Below are 24,916 nucleotides of genomic sequence, written 5' to 3'. Positions count from 1 at the left end.
TATATATATATATATATATATATATATATATGTATGAAATACTTGACTTGGTGAATTCTAGCTGTCAATATACTCCTCCCCTCTTAACCACGCCCCGCCCCACCCCCGACCACGCCCCCACCTCCCGAAATCGGAGGTCTCAAGGTTGGCAAGTATGGTCGCGGGGGAAGCAGCCTAAGCAGGGAAGCCCAGACTTTCACTGCAAAAACCGAAATCTAAGTAAAATTAAATATCTCAAATAAAAATATTTGCTTATTTTCTGTATGATTAGATCATTCTTCTCACTAAGCAGATTTTATGTTAGAGTGTTTTACTTGTTTTAAGTGTTTTGGTCCTAAATGATCTCAGTTAGATATTAGTGGAGTGAAGTGAATTATATTTATATAGCGCTTTTCTCTGTTGACTCAAAGCCATACTTGCCAACCTTGAGACCTCCGATTTCGGGAGGTGGAGGGTGGGGGCGTGGTTAAGAGGCGAGGAGTATATTGACAGCTAGAATTCACCAAGTCAAGTATCTCATACATATTATATATATATATATATATATATATATATATATATATATATATATATATATATATATATATATATATATATATATATATATATATATATATATATATATATATATGAATATATATATATATATATATATATATATATATATATATATATATATATATATATATATATATATATATATATATATATATATATATATGTATGTGTGGGAAAAAAATCACAAGACTACTTCATCTCTACAGGCCTGTTTCATGAGGGGGTTCCCTCAATCATCAGGAGAAAAAAAAATAAATAAAAATCTCCTGATGATTGAGGGAACCCCCTCATGAAACAGGCCTGTAGAGATGAAGTAGTCTTGTGATTTTTTTCCCACACATACATATATTGCGCTCTACTACGGTATCGAGCACTATTTTTTGGATAACCTTATTAAGACATATATATATATATATATATATATATATATATATATATAGAGAGAGAGAGAGAGAGAGCGAGAGAGAGATCTACATCCTGAAAATATGCAAACAAAACTGTGTTTAGATAATTGATACTTCAAACTTGCATAAATAAATATTAAGGAATATAACATAACTTGGCTTCTGAGAGTTTCAAAATGTAATGAATAAAATGCTAAAGTTGTTGATAAACAAGCAATTATTTTAATAATTAAATATGGTCATTTTAAATGAATTATTATGATAATTTAAAATCAATTATTTCAAATGTTTATTTTAATATACAATTCTAATGGCTGGATGTAATAAGGAGTCACGAAAAAATACAAATAAAAATACGATTAATTTTGATGTTTTTAGAAAAATATAGTAAAAATGCATATAGTTTTTTTTTTTTTAATTAATAAATATATTTATTTTTAGGTAAAATAAACAATAATACAATTTATCTCTAGTCTGGATGATTTAGTTCTTGTCACCCTGTTGTCCTCCCGTCATGAAAAAAGGCTGTCCTCACTCAGGTCCGCATGGAGCTGGAGGGGGCGTGGCCTCCAGCTCCGGCTGAAAATCGGGAGATTTTTGGGAGAATATTTGTCCCGGGAGGTTTTCGGGAGAGGCGCTGAATTTCGGGAGTCTCCCGGAAAATTCGGGAGGGTTGACTTTAACACATAGAGGTTAGCTCGTCCTGAAGAAGACATTTCCTCTTACCTGCCAGCGAGGGCTCTTCCACTCCGTGCATGTTGCTCGTTAGCTCGTACTGGAACGCCGTAACCCGCCGGCTGATATCCGTGCGTGGGACGGCCTCGATAAACAGCGCCCCCTCTTGTATGCCAAAGCAGTGCACTTTACTGCGGGCCTGGTCCTGCTCGCGAAGCAGCAGTCGTAGCCGCCCATTGAGGTCCAAATAAATGTTAGTGGCGCTGGAGTCGGCGCTGGGCTTGATGCAGACTGTGAGGCGGGCGCTAGCAGGGGAGAGCGTGTTCGGCCGCAGGTTGACGATGATGGCGCCGGTAGGGTAGAGCCACTCTAGAGAACCTTGCGAGCAGCGCAGGTACACCTGCTCCACGTCCCGGGTGTGGCCCTCGTGAGTCAGCCCGCTGGAGGGAAAGATGGCCACCAACATGAGTAGACTACTTAGTAGTTGGCGGTGCAAAAGTGAAATCTAAGTAAGATGAAATATGTCAAATAAGGGTGATATTTGCTTATTTTCTGTCTGATAAGATCATTCTTCTCACTAAGCAGATTTTATGTTAGAGTGTTTTACTTGTTTTGATCTCAGTAAGATATCACAGCTTGTTGCTGAGATGTGATGACCTATATTGAGTAAAACATGCTTGAAACTAGAATATCAAGTGTTGCAAAGCTGTGTCATCAACACTCACAAGTATAAAACTACTTTTTTAAAGTCATCATTTCTTATTTCAAGCATGGAATAAAAAATCATGACTTTGACACAATTGCTGTTTTATTTTCAATGAAACAATAGAAAACATTTACTCATATAGTAGCACAGTTGGCACAGTACAGTAAACTGACAGTTAATATTTAAATATTTCACATGTGACATGTCTAACTATTTTGAACAGAAATAGATGAATTTTTCAAAATTACAATTAAAAAAAAATTGGCCGGGAGCCGGCCTGTAAATATATATATATATATATATATATATATATATATATATATATATATATATATATATATATATATATATATATATATATATATATACACACACATATATATATATATATATATATATATATATATATATATATATATATATATATACACACACATATATATATATATATATATATATATATATATATATATATATATATATATATATATATATATATATATATATATATATATATATATATATGTATGTGTGGGAAAAAAATCACAAGACTATTTCATCTCTACAGGCCTGTTTCATGAGGGGGGGTACCCTCAATCATCAGGAGATTTTAATGGGAGCATTCGCATACCATGGTTTATATAGGGCACAGAGTGGGTGGGTACAGGCTGGCCTAGGGGCGTGGTGATTGGCTCATGTGTTACCTAGGAGGTGTTTCCGTCTATGGCGGCATGTTGTTACAATTTCGCTGCGCTTGTTGAGGGATGACAGGTCTGGACGGTAAATAATAAACAGTTTCTCTTTCAAGCATAGGTTGCATCTTTTATTACCACTATTGTAAGGTGTGCTGGATGCAAGAATTTGCCATGTTATTGAATATTCAACATTATTGTCGAAATATAATATATTATATAATATATATATATATATTAATAATATATTACTGTCGAAAGAAACCTGATTGCCCTCTCAACGGGGGGTGCTTACAAACATCAGTTGTCTACCAATCTAAGGTAATACGCAAGGACATTAACACATCCGACACATATGTAGGATTAACCGAGGGAGAATTCAAAACCAGATGGAACAATCACAAGGCTTCTTTCAGGAACCAAAACCTGCGAAATACCACAGAACTCAGCAAACACATTTGGGACCTCAAAGACAATAATGTTGAATATTCAATAACATGGCAAATTCTTGCATCCAGCACACCTTACAATAGTGGTAATAAAAGATGCAACCTATGCTTGAAAGAGAAACTGTTTATTATTTACCGTCCAGACCTGTCATCCCTCAACAAGCGCAGCGAAATTGTAACAGCATGCCGCCACAGACAGAAACACCTCCTAGGTAACACATGAGCCAATCACCACGCCCCTACGCCAGCCTGTACCCACCCACTCTGTGCCCTATATAAACCATGGTATGCGAATGCTCCCATTAAAATCTCCTGATGATTGAGGGTACCCCCCCTCATGAAACAGGCCTGTAGAGATGAAATAGTCTTGTGATTTTTTCCCCACACACACACACACATATATATATATATATATATATATATATATATATATATATATATATATATATATATATATATATATATATATATATATATATATATATATATATATATATATATATATATATATATATATATATATATATATGGGGACGGCGTGGCGAAGTTGGTAGAGTGGCCGTGCCAGCAATCGGAGTGTTGCTGGTTACTGGGGTTCAATCCCCACCTTCTACCATCCTAGTCATGTCCGTTGTGTCCTTGGGCAAGACACTTCACCCCTTGCTCCTGATGGCTGCTGGTTAGCGCTCCCGCCATCAGTGTGTGAATGGGTGAATGTGGTAATACTGTCAAAGCGCTTTGAGTACCTTGAAGGTAGAAAAGCGCTGTACAAGTATAACCCATTTATCATTTAATTTATATATATATATATATATATATATATATTATATATATATGTGTGTGTATATATATATATATATATATATATATATATATATATATATATATATATATATATATAGGGCTGCAACAACTAATCGATTAAATCGATTAAAATCGATTATAAAAATAGTTGGCGATTAATTTAGTCATCGATTCGTTGGATCTATGCTATGCGCATGCACAGAGGCTACTTTTTAAAAAAAAAATTTTTATAAACCTTTATTTATAAACTGCAACATTTACAAACAGCTGAGAAACAATAATCAAAATAAGTATGGTGCCAGTATGCTGTTTTTATTTCAATAAACTACTGGAAAGGATAGAAATGTAGTTTGTCTATTTTATCCGATTATTAATCGGAGTAATAATCGACAGATTAATTGATTATCAAATTAGTTGTTATTTGCAGCCCTAATATATATATATATATATATATATATATATATATATATATATATATATATTATTTGTGCACTAATTGACTGAAAGAGCACGCTTGGCGCGATGATGTCATGTTACCGATGGAAAAATGCATTTTTAGACAATATGATTTGCCTGAGCGTTGCCTTTTTGCCTTTCCATTCAGAAAAATGTACTGGTTTTTAGTGTAAGTTTGCTGGTTTCAAGAAATGTAATGGCGCGCGCATATCATTATGTCAAGATAATGGCACTAGCATTTACTTCATTCAAGAATATTTTTCAACATATTGAGTGAAAAGGTCTCATATTTGTTTTTTCTATCAAGAAAAGTGCACTTGTTATTAGTGAGAATATACTTATTTTAAGCTATTTTTGGGTTCATTGAGATTAGCTCATTTTACTTGTTTTGAAAAGTCTTGACAAGCCAAATTTTCTTGTTCTATTAGCAGATAATTACCCCTCATTTTTGTATTTTTTCCCCTTGTTTTTGAACACTGACTTTTTGCAGTGTGCAGTTCCACAATACAGTTCTGGTCGGTAAACTTATGTTTGTTTTTTTAATAGGTAGGATAGTGGAACTGCAGACATAACATACAGGCACACCACAGAATAGTTTGACATGCTAATAATTAAATGTGAACAAATGCAACATCGTACACTGTGAGCTGTTGAGAAAGAAGCAAAACTTACTTGCTGTTTTTATTTCAATAAACTACTGGAAAGGATAGAAATGTAGTTTGTCTATTTTATCCGATTATTAATCGGAGTAATAATCGACAGATTAATCGATTATCAAATTAGTTGTTAGTTGCAGCCCTAATACATATACATATATATATATATATATATATATATATATATATATATATATATATATATATATATATATATTATTTGTGCACTAATTGACTGAAAGAGCACGCGCTTGGCGCCATGATGTCATGTTATCGATGGGAAAATGCATTTTTAGACAATATGATTTGCCTGAGCGTTGCCTTTTTGCCTTTCCATTAAGAAAAATTTACTAGTTTTTAGTGTAAGTTTGCTGCTTTCAAGAACTTAATATTATCATCATTATGTCCAGATAATGGCACTAGCATTTACTTCATTCAAGAATATTTTTCAACATATTTAGCGAAAAGGTCTCATATTTGTTTTTTCTATCAAGAAAAGTGCACTTGTTATTAGTGAGAATATACTTATTTTAAGCTATTTTGGGGTTCATTGAGATTAGCTCATTTTACTTGTTTTGAAAAGTCTTGACAAGCCAAATTTTCTTGTTCTATTGGCAGATAATTACCCCTCATTTTTGTATTTTTTCCCCCTTGTTTTTGAACACTGACTTTTTGCAGTGTGCAGTTCCACAATACAGTTCTGGTCGGTAAACTTATGTTTGTTTTTTCATAGGTAGGATAGTGGAACTGCAGACATAACATACAGGCACACCACAGAATAGTTTGACATGCTAATAATTAAATGTGGACAAATGCAACATCGTACACTGAGAAAGAAGCAAAACTTACGGTCATAAAAAGGTGGCCCAATACAAAAAGATACTGAAAACGGGAAAGGTATGCGACTCTTCAAAATAGAAACAAGCCTTTGTAAAGCAAGCAGTAATGACACCTGCCACAGAGCCACCGGAAGTAATGCGGAATATGTCTTCTAGTCAGTGACAGACGTGGAAAAAGGAATAAGTTCTGGGTAATTTTTGATATGAAGCACCTTGTCATTCAATAATTTACATTTTGATGACTGACACGACAAGGTTATTATACCCACAGAATTTCATTCAGGTGAAAGCAACATTAGTTATTTAATGTTATGTTGACAGCACATTTCTGATCGGATGATCTCTAAAGAAAAAGTGGACTTTGTTACGTTACGTTGTTGGAGTTGTAGCGGGCTGTGCATGACCAAATGCTGATCTACCACATGATGTTGTACAGCAGTCAGTTATATCATCTTCTTTTTGTCACTTATAAAAAATACAGAGGACATGACCTCGGTGTCCTCACTGGTTGTCATTCCCACCATAAACTCCCCACGGTTAGTATTACCGTTTTAAAGTAAAATGTTTGAAAAAACCGTGATTGATAACTGCACTTTGATCAACTCGGGGACTGAAAGTTGCTGGCGTAAAATGCTAAGATGAAAGCAAGAGGCATTAACGTCTTTCTGTCATGTCTGTGTGATCATGTTTTGTTTTAGTCATGTTCGGTTTTGTTTTTGGACTTTTTGTGCACTTTTTGTTCTGTCACCAGAGCAACCCATTAGTTCTCACCTGTCACGTCACGCACCTGTTTCACGTTTTGAGTCACGCACCTGTTTTCGTTAATCATGTCGGTAGTATTTAAGTTCATTGTTTTCAATTCGTCGTGCTGGCGAAATCTGTCAAGACGAGGACTATGGTGTGTTTGTTTTCCCGAGATGCAAGTAAAGCTGGACTGGTCATGGCGTGAAGGTAAATACATATTTATTTATAACACTCAAAGGAACAAAAAGCGCGCTCAAGGCGGATGTTAGTGATGGGTTGATGAGGCGTCATGAAGCGTTTCGACACATTGCAAAACTGTATTGATACTGTGTCAATACTGTGTCACTAAATACTGACATCTGCTGGACATTAAAAATCCCTACAGACAACCTATGGACCGACTCAACTGACACTGATTTGATGCCCTAGTACAGGGGTCACCAACCTTTTTGAAACCAAAAACTACTTCTTGGGTACTGATTAATGCGAAGGGCTACCAGTTTGATACACACTTAAATAAATAAATATATTGTCATTTGTAAGTTACACGTAAGTGTGATTCAAACAAGAATAGCTAAATAAATACATTTATATATATAAAAAAAATGGCTATTTCTGTCTGTCATTCCGTTGTACATTTTTTTTTCCTTTTACGGAAGGTTTTTTCTAGAGAATAAATGATGAAAAAAACACTTAATTGAACGGTTTAAAAGAGGAGAAAACACGAAAAAAAATCAAATCAAACTTTGAAACATAGTTTATCTTTAATTTCGACTCTTTAAAATTCAAAATTCAACCGACAAAAAGAAGAGGAAAAACTAGCTAATTTGAATCTTTTTGAAAAAATTAAAAAAATAATTTATGGAACATCATTAGTAATTTTTCCTGATTAAGATAAATTTTAGAATTTTGATGACATGTTTTAAATTGGTTCAAATCCAATCTGCACTTTGTTAGAATATTTAACAAATTGGACCAAGCTATATTTCTAACAAAGACAAATCAGTATTTCTTCTAGATTTTCCAGAACAAAAATTTTAAAAGAAATTCAAAATACTTTAAAATAAGATTTAAATTTGATTCTACAGATTTTCTAGATTTGCCAGAATAATTTTTTTGAATTTTAATCATAGTAAGTTTGAAGAAATAGTTCACAAATATTCTTCGTCGAAAAAACAGAAGCTAAAATATTTATTATTCTTTACAATGAAAAAAAAAAAAATTTACTTGAACATTGATTTAAATTGTCAGGAAAGAAGAGGAAGAAATTTAAAAGGTAAAAAGGTATATGTGTTTAAAAATCCTAAAATCATTTTTAAGGTTGTATTTTTTCTCTAAAATTGTATTTCTAAAAGTAATAAGAAGCAAAGTAAAAACAATAAATGAATTTATTCAAACAAGTGAAGACCAAGTCTTTAAAATATTTTCATGGATTTTCAAATTCTATTTGAGTTTTGTCTCTTTTAAAATTAAAAATGTCGAGCAAAGCGAGACCAGCTTGCTAATAAATAAATGACATTTAAAAAATAGAGGCAGCTCACTGGTAAGTGCTGCTCTTTGAGCTATTTTTAGAACAGGCCAGCGGGCGACTGATCTGGTCCTTACGGGCTACCTGGTGACCGCGGGCACCGCGTTGGTGACCCCTGCCCTAGTATATACAATAATATAAACCAAGTCATTGTATTTCATTTAGGATTATTTCATATCTTCATTTAAATAAAAATATATTTGTATCTTTTTTAGATACAGTCAATAAATAATGTGAACATGTATCATAACATGGAAATCTAAGAGAACGTGTTGTGGATGATTGTGGACTGGGATTTTTTTATTTTTATTTTTTTTACACATTTTTATAAAAAAAAAAAAAAAAAAGTTTTTCCGACGTATTACATTTTAGACGATTTCTCTTCTTAGTTATTATTTCTCCGGCTGTAGAAAAGAGCCGCTCACAGGGCACAGAGGAGGCGTCAGTGCGACACAGTTGGCGTATCGGTCACGTGACCAAAACAGCTCATGATCGGTCACGTGACTTTCTAAAAGCGGTACGCGCACCGACACAGGGTTTTGCTCTATGAGCTCGACGCATGCTCCGATGCATCGGTGTTGCCGGACCCATCACTAGCGGATGTACAAACTTGACTAACGAAACAAAAAGACTTGCACGTGGGCAAAAACTGTGAACAATTAAACAAAAACACTAACTGTGGCATTAATAAACAAAAAAAACAAACTTACTTGGCATGGACTATGAAGTGCACAGAGGTTAACAGATTGTGACGGGTATGATGTCGCCAGGGAGACTTCCTGGCGACAATGGGTTTAAATAATAGTGACATGATTAAAGACAGGTGCGTGACGTGACAGGTGAAAACTAATGGGTTGCTATGGTGACAAACAAGAGTACACAATGAGTCCAAACGTGGAACAGGTGAAACTAATGGGCAACCATGGAAACAAGACAAGGGAGTGAACAGCCAGAAACTAAAGAGTCCAATAACTAAACAAAACAAAACATGATTACACAGACATGACACTTTCCCAATTCAGACACGACATACCACAATCTAAACTTATATGAACACATTTCTGTCTGAGTAAGGCATCCATTTATGTCCACTGATCCTACAAGCTGTGCTCTCTTACATTTCAGTGTGTGTAGAAATTAGTACATTTTCAGCACATTCAACAATACCACGAGAATAATGATAACCATGATTTTTTTTATATTATCACATCCCTATTTGGGACTCTTTACAGTGGCAAACAAACTGTTGGATTAAAGCAGAGTTGTAATGTGTACTCCGCCTTCTGTCCCTGTGCAGCTGGGATAGGCTCCAGGACCCCACGCGACCCCATAAGGGACAAGCAGTAGAAAATGGACGGATGGATGTATTGTTTACTTCAGTTCACCATGGAGCAGTTCGGATGGTGTATTGTAGTGTTGTCCCGGTACCAATATTTTGGTACCGGTACCAAAATGTATTTCGATACTTTTCTAAATAAAGGGTACCACAAAAAAATGGCATTATTGGCTTTTTTTTAACAAAAAATGTTACGGTACATTAAACATATTTTTCAATTTAGTCCTTAAATAAAATAGTGAACATAAAAGACAACTTGTCTTTTATTAGTAAGTATGCAGTAACATATTGTGTCATTTTCCATTTGATTATTTTGTCAAAATTATAAAGGAGAGGCTGGAAAAATGTTACTTTTTAGAGGCGGTATAGTACCGAATATGATTCATTAGTATCGCGGTACTACACTAGCACCGGTATACCGTACAACCCTAGTACAACCCGGCCGGGTCATACCAAAGACTATAAAAATGGGAGCTATTACCTCCCTGCTTGGCACTCAGCATCAAGGGTTGGAATTGGGGGTTAAATCACCAAAAATGATTCCCGGGCGCGGCCACCGCTGCTGCTCACTGCTCCCCTCACCTCCCAGGGGGTGGAACAAGGGGATGGGTCAAATGCAGAGGACACATTTCACCACACCTAGTGTGTGTGTGACAATCATTGCTACTTTAACTTGAACTTTAGTATATTGTGATCAGGCATACATTTCAATCAATCAATCAATCAATCAATCAATCAATCAATAAATCAATGTTTACTTATATAGCCCTAAATCACAAGTGTCTCAAAGGGCTGCACAAGCCACAACGACATTCACGGTACAGAGCCCACATAAGGGCAAGGAAAAACTCACAAACCAGTGGGACGTCGATGTGAATGACTATGAGAAACCTTGGAGAGGACCGCAGATGTGGGTGACCCCCCCTCTCACGGAGACCGGATGCAATGGATGTTGAGTGGGTCTGACATAATATTGTGAAAGTCTAGTCCATAGTGGATCTAACATAATAGTGTGAGAGTCCAGTCCATAGTGGATCTAACATAATAGTGTGAGAGTCCAGTCCATAGTGGATCTAACATAATAGTGAGAGTCCAGTCCATAGTGGATCTAACATAATAGTGTGAGAGTCCAGTCCATAGTCGATCTAACATAATAGTGAGAGCCCAGTCCTTAGTGGATCTTACATAATAGTGTGAGAGTCCAGTCCATAGTGGATCTAACATAATAGTGAGAGAGTCCAGTCCATAGTGGATCTAACATAATAGTGTGAGAGTCTAGTCCATAGTGGATCTAACATAATAGTGAAAGTCCAGTCCATAGTGGATCAAACATAATAGTGAGAGTCCAGTCCATAGTGGATCTAGCATAATAGTGAGAGTCCAGTCCATAGTGGATCTAACATAATAGTGAGAGTCCAGTCCATAGTGGATCTAACATAATAGTGAGAGTCCAGTCCATAGTGGATCTAACATAATAGTGAGAGTCCAGTCCATAGAGGATCTAACATAATAGTGAGAGTCCTGTCCATAGCGGATCTAACATAATAGTGTGAGAGTCCAGTCCATAGTGGATCTAACATAATAGTGTGAGAGTCCAGTCCATAGTGGATCTAATATAATAGTGAGAGTCCAGTCCATAGAGGATCTAACATAATAGTGAGAGTCCAGTCCATAGCGGATCTAACATAATAGTGTGAGAGTCCAGTCCATAGTGGATCTAACATAATAGTGAGAGTCCAGTCCATAGTGGATCTAACATAATAGTGAGAGTCCAGTCCATAGAGGATCTAACATAATAGTGAGAGTCCTGTCCATAGCGGATCTAACATAATAGTGTGAGAGTCCAGTCCATAGTGGATCTAACATAATAGTGTGAGAGTCCAGTCCATAGTGGATCTAACATAATAGTGAGAGTCCAGTCCATAGAGGATCCAACATAATAGTGAGAGTCCTGTCCATAGCGGATCTAACATAATAGTGTGAGAGTCCAGTCCATAGTGGATCTAACATAATAGGGAGAGTCCAGTCCATAGTGGATCTAACATAATAGTGAGAGTCCAGTCCATAGTGGATCTAACATAATAGTGTGAGAGTCCAGTCCATAGTGGATCTAACATAATAGTGAGAGTCCAGTCCATAGTGGATCTAACATAATAGTGAGAGTCCAGTCCATAGTGGATCCAACATAATAGTGAGAGTCCAGTCCATAGTGGATCTAACATAATAGTGAGAGTCCAGTCCATAGTGGATCTAACATAATAGTGAGAGTCCAGTCCATAGTGGATCTAACATAATAGTGAGACTCCAGTCCATAGTGGATCCAACATAATAGTGAGAGTCCAGTCCATAGTGGATCTAACATAATAGTGAGAGTCCAGTCCATAGTGGATCCAACATAATAGTGAGAGTCCAGTCCATAGTGGATCTAACATAATAGTGAGAGTCCAGTCCATAGTGGATCTAACATAATAGTGAGAGTCCAGTCCATAGTGGATCCAACATAATAGTGAGAGTCCAGTCCATAGTGGATCTAACATAATAGTGAGAGTCCAGTCCATAGTGGTTCTAACATAATAGTGAGAGTCCAGTCCATAGTGGATCTAACATAATAGTGAGAGTCCAGTCCATAGAGGATCTAACATAATAGTGAGAGTCCTGTCCATAGCGGATCTAACATAATAGTGTGAGAGTCCAGTCCATAGTGGATCTAACATAATAGTGTGAGAGTCCAGTCCATAGTGGATCTAATATAATAGTGAGAGTCCAGTCCATAGAGGATCTAACATAATAGTGAGAGTCCTGTCCATAGCGGATCTAACATAATAGTGTGAGAGTCCAGTCCATAGTGGATCTAACATAATAGTGAGAGTCCAGTCCATAGTGGATCTAACATAATAGTGAGAGTCCAGTCCATAGAGGATCTAACATAATAATGTGAGAGTCCAGTCCATAGTGGATCTAACATAATAGTGTGAGAGTCCAGTCCATAGTGGATCTAACATAATAGTGAGAGTCCAGTCCATAGAGGATCTAACATAATAGTGTGAGAGTCCAGTCCATAGTGGATCTAACATAATAGTGTGAGAGTCCAGTCCATAGTGGATCTAACATAATAGTGAGAGTCCAGTCCATAGTGGATCTAACATAATAGTGAGAGTCCAGTCCATAGTGGATCTAACATAATAGTGAGAGTCCAGTCCATAGTGGATCTAACATAATAGTGAGAGTCCAGTCCATAGAGGATCTAACATAATAGTGTGAGAGTCCAGTCCATAGTGGATCTAACATAATAGTGTGAGAGTCCAGTCCATAGTGGATCTAACATAATAGTGAGAGTCCAGTCCATAGAGGATCTAACATAATAGTGTGAGAGTCCAGTCCATAGTGGATCTAACATAATAGTGTGAGAGTCCAGTCCATAGTGGATCTAACATAATAGTGAGAGTCCAGTCCATAGTGGATCTAACATAATAGTGAGAGTCCAGTCCATAGTGGATCTAACATAATAGTGAAAGTCCAGTCCTTAGTGGATCTAGCATTATAGTGGGAGAGTCCAGTCCATAGTGGATCTAACATAATAGTGAGAGTCCAGTCCATAGTGGATCTAACATAATAGTGTGAGAGTCCAGTCCATAGTGGATCTAACATAATAGTGAGAGTCCAGTCCATAGTGGATCTTACATAATAGTGAGAGTCCAGTCCATAGTGGATCTAACATAATAGTGTGAGAGTCCAGTCCATAGTGGATCTAACATAATAGTGAGAGTCCAGTCCATAGTGGATCTAACATAACAGTGAGAGTCCAGTCCATAGTGGATCTAACATAATAGTGTGAGAGTCCAGTCCATAGTGGATCTAACATAATAGTGAGAGTCCAGTCCATAGTGGATCTAACATAATAGTGAGAGTCCAGTCCATAGTGGATCTAACATAGTAGTGTGAGAGTCCAGTCCATAGTGGATCTAACATAATAGTGAGAGTCCAGTCCATAGTGGATCTTACATAATAGTGAGAGTCCAGTCCATAGTGGATCTAACATAATAGTGTGAGAGTCCAGTCCATAGTGGATCTAACATAATATTGTGAGAGTCCAGTCCATAGTGGATCTAACATAATAGTGTGAGAGTCCAGTCCATAGTGGATCTAACATAATAGTGGGAGAGTCCAGTCCATAATGGATCTAGAATAATAGTGAGAGTCCAGTCCATAGTGGATCTAACATAATAGTGTGAGAGTCCAGTCCATAGTGGATCTAACATAATAGTGTGAGAGTCCAGTCCATAGTGGATCTAACATAATAGTGAGAGTCCAGTCCTTAGTGGATCTAACATAACAGTGAGAGTCCACTCCATAGTGGATCTAACATAATAGTGAGAGTCCAGTCCATAGTGGATCTAACATAATAGTGAGAGTCCAGTCCATAGTGGATCTAACATAATAGTGTGAGAGTCCAGTCCATAGTGGATCTAACATAATAGTGAGAGTCCAGTCCTTAGTGGATCTAACATAATAGTGTGAGTCCAGTCCATAGTGGATCTAACATAATAGTGAGAGTCCAGTCCATAGTGGATCTAACATAATAGTGAGAGTCCAGTCCATAGTGGATCTAACATAATAGTGAGAGTCCAGTCCATAGTGGATCTAACAAAATAATGTGAGAGTCCAGTCCATAGTGGATCTTACATAATAGTGAAAGTCCAGTCCATAGTGGATCTAACATAATAGTGGGAGAGTCCAGTCCATAGTGGATCTAACATAATAGTGTGAGAGTCCAGTCCATAGTGGATCTAACATAATATTGTGAGAGTCCAGTCCATAGTGGATCTAACATAATAGTGTGAGAGTCCAGTCCATAGTGGATCTAACATAGTAGTGTGAGAGTCCAGTCCATAGTGGATCTAACATAATAGTGAGAGTCCAGTCCATAGTGGATCTAACATAATAGTGAGAGTCCAGTCCATAGTGGATCTAACATAATAGTGAGAGTCCAGTCCATAGTGGATCTAACATAATAGTGTGAGACTCCAGTCCATAGTGGATCTAACACAATAGTGAGAGTCCAGTCCATAGTGGATCTAACATAATAGTGTGGGAGTCCAGTCCATAGTGGATCTAACATAATAGTGTGAGAGTCCAGTCCATAGTGGATCTAACATAATAGTGAGAGTCCAGTCCATAGAGGATCTAACATAATAGTGTGAGAGTCCAGTCCATAGTGGATCTAACATAATAGTGTGAGAGTCCAGTCCATAGTGGATCTAACATAATAGTGAGAGTCCAGTCCATAGAGGATCTAACATAATAGTGAGAGTCCTGTCCATAGCGGATCTAACATAATAGTGAGAGTCCAGTCCATAGTGGATCTAACATAATAGTGTTAGATCCATAGTCATAGTCATAGAGTCCAGTCCATAGTGGGGCCAGCATTTCGCACTTTAAAGTTAGAATGAGTCATCAAAGACGAGGTGAATTGTAACATAAAATGTTTGGGACCATTTACAGTGGAAATGCAGAAAAATGCATACCCTATGGTATTGTAATGCTTGCTGGAAAGTGAGTTCCATATCCAGACCAGTCAAAGGACAAAGCAGTTTACCACATTTCGGGGTCTCTTTAGCACAATTTCTTTCCCAGCTTTGGCTCAAGTCCTGCCAGTCCAAAATCACCTAGGTTTGGGTACTTGCTCAGTGGAAAAGGGGCATAAATGATCGCAGCCCCCCCCCCCCCCCCCCCCCCTGTGGTGCAGTGGCCAAGCGCACCGCTGGCAGGCTGCCTTTGGAGGACTTTGTAGGCAGAAAGTGCATGAATAGACGGCCTTGGAGCAGACAAGTAACTGTGGCTGCAGCGTGCGAGTGCAAATGCTGGTCACGCACCCAACCTCCACTCGCTTTCAAGCCACCAAAGACTTGCGAAGGAGGCTTTTCCGGGCAGCACCTCGGACTCTGGCGCCAGCGAGACCAAGCGACCGCCTCTCGGATTTAAGGCCAGCTCGGGGTCTCAAAAGGAAAGAAGAAGAAAAAAAAAAGTGGTCCGTCAGTCATTCTGCGGCGGAGAGGCCAGAGGCAGGAAGCCATCGTGGGCCCGGGAGCGTGCCAAGCTGGCGGTTTGACTGCAGATGGAGAAACGCCCTGTTTCCTGAAAATGAGATGCTCTGATTGAAATGGACCTTAAAAAGCCGAGGACATGTGGAGCATGTGCGGCGCTGCTCGGTGTGCCTCTAATTAACTCAAGCCGCTTCCAACTTCCATCTTTTCTGCGTGCAATTAAAGCTTAGTGAGCAGGCCCACTAATGAACAGCAGATTATTGGTGCACAGCTCAAAGATGTGCCCCTCCTGACAAAGGGAAAAAAACACTGTAGCCTGGAAAGCCGAGACGTTTCAGCAGATGCTTGGCTCCAGCTTCCATCACAAAGAGACATGAGGCTGCTTTCATACAACTTATGATTACAGACCTTCCATTTTTTTTTACCCCATGCGGATTTTTCCTAGCGCATCATCTGGATTCTAATCACTAGCATGCATCTCCCACGTTGATAAAAGCAAGCCCTTCACCCCTTTCAACCAAACCACACTTGCTAAAAAACAGTCACTATAACCAGCATCAATTGGCGACATTGCAAAGCTGGAAATATTAAAATGCAAATAAAATTCAAGCCCCGCACATTTTCTCAAAAATGTCGACTTTTTTCGTACAAAATTGGGAACAATTTCTCATATTCTTTCTGTTTCTGTAATATTGCAATATTTTCTCGTAAAATTATTACGTTTGTATGTTAATTATTACTTTTTAATGCAAAATGGTGACATTTGTCATATACAGGTAAAAGCCAGTAAATTAGAATATTTTGAAAAACTTGATTTATTTCAGTAATTGCATTCAAAAGGTGTAACTTGTACATTATATTTATTCATTGCACACAGACTGATGCATTCAAATGTTTATTTCATTTAATTTTGATGATTTGAAGTGGCAACAAATGAAAATCCAAAATTCCGTGTGTCACAAAATTAGAATATTACTTAAGGCTAATACAAAAAAGGGATTTTTAGAAATGTTGGCCAACTGAAAAGTATGAAAATGAAAAATATGAGCATGTACAATACTCAATACTTGGTTGGAGCTCCTTTTGCCTCAATTACTGCGTTAATGCGGCGTGGCATGGAGTCGATGAGTTTCTGGCACTGCTCAGGTGTTATGAGAGCCCAGGTTGCTCTGATAGTGGCCTTCAACTCTTCTGCGTTTTTGGGTCTGGCATTCTGCATCTTCCTTTTCACAATACCCCACAGATTTTCTATGGGGCTAAGGTCAGGGGAGTTGGCGGGCCAATTTAGAACAGAAATACCATGGTCCGTAAACCAGGCACGGGTAGATTTTGCGCTGTGTGCAGGCGCCAAGTCCTGTTGGAACTTGAAATCTCCATCTCCATAGAGCAGGTCAGCAGCAGGAAGCATGAAGTGCTCTAAAACTTGCTGGTAGACGGCTGCGTTGACCCTGGATCTCAGGAAACAGAGTGGACCGACACCAGCAGATGACATGGCACCCCAAACCATCACTGATGGTGGAAACTTTACACTAGACTTCAGGCAACGTGGATCCTGTGCCTCTCCTGTCTTCCTCCAGACTCTGGGACCTCGATTTCCAAAGGAAATGCAAAATTTGCATGGTTGGGTGATGGTTTGGGGTGCCATGTCATCTGCTGGTGTCGGTCCACTCTGTTTCCTGAGATCCAGGGTCAATGCAGCCGTCTACCAGCAAGTTTTAGAGCACTTCATGCTTCCTGCTGCTGACCTGCTCAATGGAGATGGAGATTTCAAGTTCCAACAGGACTTGGCGCCTGCACACAGCGCAAAATCTACCCGTGCCTGGTTTACGGACCATGGTATTTCTGTTCTAAATTGGCCCGCCAACTCCCCTGACCTTAGCCCCATAGAAAATCTGTGGGGTATTGTGAAAAGGAAGATGCAGAATGCCAGACCCAAAAACGCAGAAGAGTTGAAGGCCACTATCAGAGCAACCTGGGCTCTCATAACACCTGAGCAGTGCCAGAAACTCATCGACTCCATGCCACGCCGCATTAATGCAGTAATTGAGGCAAAAGGAGCTCCAACCAAGTATTGAGTATTGTACATGCTCATATTTTTCATTTTCATACTTTTCAGTTGGCCAACATTTCTAAAAATCCCTTTTTTGTATTAGCCTTAAGTAATATTCTAATTTTGTGACACACGGAATTTTGGATTTTCATTTGTTGCCACTTCAAATCATCAAAATTAAATGAAATAAACATTTTAATGCATCAGTCTGTGTGCAATGAATAAATATAATGTACAAGTTACACCTTTTGAATGCAATTACTGAAATAAATCAAGTTTTTCAAAATATTCTAATTTACTGGCTTTTACCTGTAGAATTCTGACTTTTATCACAATATTGCCAATTTTTTTGTTCTTCTTGTAAAATATTGTCATCATTTTGCCCAGTAAAATTCTGATTATTGTTATTATAATATTGCCAACATTTTAAAGTTTTATTATAAAATTGTGACTTTTGTGGAGTAAAATGACGACTCTTTTCATTAAATTGCCCAAATTGTAAGCTTTTCTTGTAAAATTGTGACTGTTATTGAGTAAAATTCCAACTTTTATCATAATATTGCACAAATGTTCAGTTTTTTTTGTCAAATTTTGACTTGTGTTGAGTAAAATGACGACTTTTATTATAATACTGCCAGCATTTTAAAGTTTTCCTATAAAATTGTGACTTTTGTGGAGTAAAATTACGACTCTTTTCATAAAATTGCCAAAATTGTAAGCTTTTCTTGTAAAATTGCGACTGTTATTGAGAAAAATTCCAACTTTTATTAGTGGCATTGAATAGTTATTAAAGTTAACAACTTATGAATCATACATCCATCCATCCATTTTCTACCGCTTGTCCCTTTTTGGGTTGCGGGCGGTGCTGGAGTCTATCGAATCATACATACCGTATTTTCCGCACTATTAGCCGCACCTAAAAACCACAAATTTACTCAAAAGCTGACAGTGCGCCTTATAACCCGGTGCGCTTTATATATGGATTAATATTAAGATTCATTTTCATAAAGTTTCGGTCTCGCAACTACGGTAAACAGCCGCCATCTTTTTTCCCCGTAGAAGAGGAAGTGCTTCTTCTTCTACGCAAGCAACCGCCAAGGTAAGCACCCGCCCCCATAGAACAGGAAGCGCTTCTTCTTCTACTGTAAGCAACCACCCGCCCGCGTAGAAGAAGAAGCGCGCGGATATTACGTTTCATTTCCTTTGTGTGTTTACATCTGTAAAGACCACAAAATGGCTCCTACTAAGCGACAGGTTTCCGGTTCATGAAAAGACGCAATCTCTCCATCCGCACACGGACTACTATTTCACAGCAACTGCCTAAAGACTTTCAAGAAAAGCTGGCTACTTTCCGTGCATATTGTAAAAACAAGATAGCTGAAAAAAAGATCCGGCCAGAGAACATTATCAACATGGACGAGGTTCCACTGACTTTTGATATTCCTGTGAACCGCACTGTGGATACAACGGGAGCACGTACGGTGAATATTCGCACCACAGAGAATGAGAAGTCATCCTTCACTGTGGTTCTAGCTTGCCATGCTAATGGCCAGAAACTTCCACCCATGGTGATATTCAAAAGGAAGACCTTGCCAAAAGAGACCTTTCCAGCCGGCGTCATCATAAAAGCTAACTCGAAGGGATGGATGAAGAAAAGATGAGCGAGTGGTTAAGGTAAGTTTACGCGAAGAGGCCGGGTGGCTTTTTTCACGCAGCTCCGTCCATGTTGATATACGACTCCATGCGCGCCCACATCACGCTGGTTTTTAATATATTATTAAAGTTTGACTGACCTATCTGACTGTTTTTTTGACATTCCTTTAGCGCAGTTAGATGCGGCTTACAACACGGGGCGGCTTATAGGTGGACAAAGTTTTGAAATATGCCGTTCATTGAAGGCGCGGCTTATAACCCGGGGCGCCTTATGGTGCGGAAAATACGGTACCTTTTATAAATGTGTCAACTTTTTTCTTATAAAATTGGGAACAATTCCTCATATTCTTTCTGTTTCTGTAACATTGCAATATTTTCTCGTAAAATTATTACTTTTTTTATGTAAAATTATTACTTTTTAATGCAAAATGGTGACATTTGTCATATAGAATTCTGCCTTTTATCACAATATTGCCAATTTTTTTGTTGTTCTTGGAAAATATTATCATCATTTTGCCAAGTAAAATTCTGATTATTATTATTATTATAATAATACTGCCAACATTTTAAAGTTTTCTTATAAAATTGTGACTCTTGTGGAGTAAAATTACGACTCTTTTCATAAAATTGCCAAAATTGTAAGCTTTTCTTGGAAAATTGCGACTGTTATTGAGTGAAATTCCAACTTTTATCATAATATTGCACAAATGTTCAGTTTTTCTTGTAAAATTTGGACTTATGTTGAGTAAAATGATGACTTTACACCCCTTTCAACCAAACCACACTTGCTAAAAAACAGTCACTATAATCAGCATCAATTGGCGACATTGCAAAGCTGGAAATATTAAAATGCAAATAAAATTCAAGCCCTCCGCCCGCATTTTCTCACAATGTGTCGACTTTTTTTGTACAAAATTGGGAACAATTCCTCATATTCTTTCTGTTTCTGTAGCATTGCAATATTTTCTTGTAAAATTATTACTTTTATATGTTTAATTATTACTTTTTAATGCAAAATGGTGACATTTGTCATATACAATTCTGACTTTTATCACAATATTGCCAATTTTTTTGTTGTTCTTGGAAAATATTATCATCATTTTGCCAAGTAAAATTCTGATTATTATTATTATTATAATAATACTGCCAACATTTTAAAGTTTTCTTATAAAATTGTGACTCTTGTGGAGTAAAATTACGACTCTTTTCATAAAATTGCCAAAATTGTAAGCTTTTCTTGTAAAATTGCGACTGTTATTGAGTGAAATTCCAACTTTTGTCATAATATAGCACAAATGTTCAGTTTTTCTTGTAAAATTTGGACTTGTGTTGAGTAAAATGATGACTTTACACCCCTTTCAACCAAACCACACTTGGTAAAAAACAGTCACTATAACCAGCATCAATTGGCGACATTGCAAAGCTGGAAATATTAAAATGCAAATAAAATTCAAGCCCCGCACATTTTCTCAAAAATGTCGACTTTTTTCGTACAAAATTGGGAACAATTTCTCATATTCTTTCTGTTTCTGTAATATTGCAATATTTTCTCGTAAAATTATTACTTTTATATGTTAATTATTACTTTTTAATGCAAAATGGTGACATTTGTCATATAGAATTCTGACTTTTATCACAATATTGCCAATTTTTTTGTTGTTCTTGGAAAATATTATCATCATTTTGCCAAGTAAAATTCTGATTATTATTATTATTATAATAATACTGCCAACATTTTAAAGTTTTCTTATAAAATTGTGACTCTTGTGGAGTAAAATTACGACTCTTTTCATAAAATTGCCAAAATTGTAAGCTTTTCTTGTAAAATTGCGACTGTTATTGAGTCAAATTCCAACTTTTGTCATAATATAGCACAAATGTTCAGTTTTTCTTGTAAAATTTGGACTTGTGTTGAGTAAAATGATGACTTTACACCCCTTTCAACCAAACCACACTTGGTAAAAAACAGTCACTATAATCAGCATCAATTGGCGACATTGCAAAGCTGGAAATATTAAAATGCAAATAAAATTCAAGCCCCCCGCCCACATTTTCTCACAATGTGTCAACTTTTTTCGTACAAAATTGGGAACAATTTCTCATATTCTTTCTGTTTCTGTAGCATTGCAATATTTTCTTGTAAAATTATTACTTTTATATGTTTAATTATTACTTTTTAATGCAAAATGGTGACATTTGTCATATAGAATTCTGACTTTTATCACAATATTGCCAATTTTTTTGTTGTTCTTGGAAAATATTGTCATCATTTTGCCAAGTAAAATTCTGATTATTATTATAATAATACTGCCAACATTTTAAAGTTTTCTTATAAAGTTGTGACTTTTTTTGGAGTAAAATTACGACTCTTTTCATAAAATTGCCAAAATTGGAAACTTTTCTTGTAAAATCGCGACTGTTATTGAGTAAAATTCCAACTTTTATCATAATATTGCACAAATGTTCAGTTTTTCTTGTACAATTTTGACTTGTGTTGAGTAAAATGACGACTTTTATTATAATACTGCCAACATTTTAAAGTTTTCTTATAAAATTGTGACTAATGTCGAGTAAAATGACGACTCTTTTCGTAAAATTGCCAAAATTGTAAGCTTTTCTTGTAAAATTGCGACTGTTGGTCAGTAAAATTCCAACTTTTATCATAATATTGCACAAATGTTCAGTTTTTCTTGTACAATTTTGACTTGTGTTGAGTAAAATGACAACTTTTATTATAATACTGCCAACATTTTAAAGTTTTCTTATAAAATTGTGACTAATGTCGAGTAAAATGACGACTCTTTTCGTAAAATTGACAAAATTGTAAGCTTTTCTTGTAAAATTGCGACTGTTATTGAGTCAAATTCCAACTTTTATCATAATATTGCACAAATGTTCAGTTTTTCTTGTAAAATGTTGACTTGTGTTGAGTAAAAGGACGACTTTTATTATAATACTGCCAACATTTTAAAGTTTTCTTATAAAGTTGTGACTTGTGCTGAGTAAAATGACAACTCTTTTCATTAAATTGCCAAAATTCTAAGCTTTTCTTGTAAATTTGCGACTGTTATTGAGTCAAATTCCAACTTTTATCATAATATTGCACAATTGTTCAGTTTTTCTAGTAAAATTTTGACTTGTGTTGAGTAATAGGACAACTTTTATTATAATACTGCCAACATTTTAAAGTTTTCTTATAAAGTTGTGACTTTTGTGGAGTAAAATTACGACTCTTTTCATTAAATTGCCAAAACTCGAAGCTTTTCTTGTAAAATTGCGACTGTTATTGAGTAAAATTCCAACTTTTATCATAATATTGCACAAATGTTCAGTTTTTCTTTTAAAGTGTTGACTTGTGTTGAGTAAAATGACGACTTTTATTATAATACTGCCAACATTTTAAAGTTTTCTTATAAAATTGTGACTTTTGTCGAGTAAAATGACGACTCTTTTCGTAAAATTGTCAAAATTGTAAGCTTTTCTTGTAAAATTGCGACTGTTGAGTAAAATTCCAACTTTTATCATAATATTGCACAAATGTTCAGTTTTTCTCGTTAAATTTTGACTTGTGTTGAGTAAAATGACGACTTATATTATAATACTGCCAACATTTTAAAGTTTTCTTATAAAGTTGTGACTTTTGTGGAGTAAAATTACGACTCTTCATAAAATTGTCAAAATTGTAGGCTTTTCTTTAAAATCGCGACTGTTATTGAGTAAAATTCCAACTTTGATCATAATATTGCACAAATGTTCAGTTTTTCTTGTAAAATGTTGACTTGTGTTGAGTAAAATGACGACTTTTATTATAATACTGCCAACATTTTAAAGTTTTCTTATGAAACGGTGACTTTTGTGGAGTAAAATGACGACTATTTTCATAAAATTGTCAGCTTTTCTTTAAAATCGCGACTGTTATTGAGTAAAATTCCAACTTTCATCATAATATTGCACAAATGCTCAGTTTTTCTTGTAAAATTTTGACAGTTATTGAGTAAAATTCCAACTTATATTCGTGGCATTGAATAGTTATTAAAGTTAACAACCTATGAATCATACATCCATCCATCCATTTCCTACCGCTTGTCCCTTTTGGGGTTGCTGGAGCCTATTGAATCATATATACCTTTTATAAACAGCTTTATTTTCACTATGTAACAAAACATATTTGTAAACTTGAATAGTGAACTGAATGGAAAACACGTAATTATCGTAGTCCTGTTGACAAAATAGCCATTTATGCATGATTTGTAACTCACTCCCTTATTTACAACACGTATTATTGGTGTATTTTCTACTTTGAATATGAAGTAATAGAAGTTTAGTAAAAAGAAGAGACGTTGTTTTTGCTTACCTGCCCTTCCAGCTGCACTGGTCGCTGGAGTACTGGCCCACACAAGTCCTCCACAGTCCAAGCAGCAGCAGCAGCAAGGAGGCTCGCATGTTTGTCTCCCCTTCGCGCCTCAAAGTGGCTTTCAAGTCCGCCACCGTCGACACATTTCCTTTCCCACGGACTCCGACTTTTGTCCACTCGGTTCACTCTTCTTCCAAATGTTCCCCGAGCCTGGTTTGGTTGCGTGAAATCTCCCAACTTTCTCCGTAGACTCCGTCCCGTCGACAACAAGCCCTCGATGAAATGAGCTGAGAGTTTCGACGCTGTCCACCAGTCCGTAAACGTCACGTCACGCCCCGCCCACCGCTGTTCGTCAAGTCGTGACGCGTTCAAGTGATCTCGCCTCTGCTCGGATATTGAAGCCCCCTCCAGCCTTATTCTTTTTAGGAAACGCCAGCAGTAAAACATGGATGGATGGATAGGATGTACGACTCATAAAGGCTCTTTTTCTTGTGGTAGATACTGCATGTTTGATAATATTGATGCTAAATGAACAAATGAGCAGCTTTCCCAGGAAGAGTCAAATATAAAGATCAATAATTTCCTAAAACATGATAAAGCTCTTGTTTTGATTGTCACTACACTGTTTAAAGTCATTGACTGGAATTTATGACTATCCATCCATCCATTTTCTACCGCTTGTCCCTTTCGGGGTCGTGGAGCCTATCTCAGCTGCATTCGGGCGGAAGGCGGGGTACACCCTGGACAAGTTGCCACCTCATCACAGGGCCAACACAGATAGACAGACAACATTCACACACTAGGGACAATTTAGTGTTGCCAATCAACCTATCCCCAGGTGCATGTCTTTGGAGGTGGGAGGGGCCTATGCCCAGGTGCATGTCTTTGGAGGTGGGAGGAGAACATGCAAACTCCATACAGAAAGATCCCGAGCGCAGGATCGAACCCAGGACTACTCAGGACCTTCG

General features: G+C 36.8%; 1 protein-coding gene across 1 annotated transcript in view; it reads right to left on the bottom strand.

Moving 5' to 3' along the window:
- The window catches only part of LOC133615658 (meteorin-like protein), a 42,507-nt gene extending 18,290 nt beyond the window's left edge, over nt 1–24,217 (bottom strand). Inside the window, exons 1-2 of the mRNA XM_061974409.2 lie at nt 23,949–24,217; nt 1,689–2,077 (exon numbers count right to left, since the gene is read on the bottom strand). Of these exons, the coding sequence (XP_061830393.1) occupies nt 1,689–2,077; nt 23,949–24,037 (478 nt within the window). The 5' untranslated portion in view covers nt 24,038–24,217. The remainder of the gene's footprint in view (nt 1–1,688; nt 2,078–23,948) is intronic.
- Nucleotides 24,218–24,916: the final 699 nt, after the last annotated feature.

Source organism: Nerophis lumbriciformis, linkage group LG22 (assembly GCF_033978685.3).
Source record: "Nerophis lumbriciformis linkage group LG22, RoL_Nlum_v2.1, whole genome shotgun sequence".
Classification (NCBI taxonomy): Eukaryota; Metazoa; Chordata; class Actinopteri; order Syngnathiformes; family Syngnathidae; genus Nerophis; species Nerophis lumbriciformis.
Note: the sequence above shows the minus strand (reverse complement) of the source record. Positions and strands in the feature narration are given on the sequence as shown.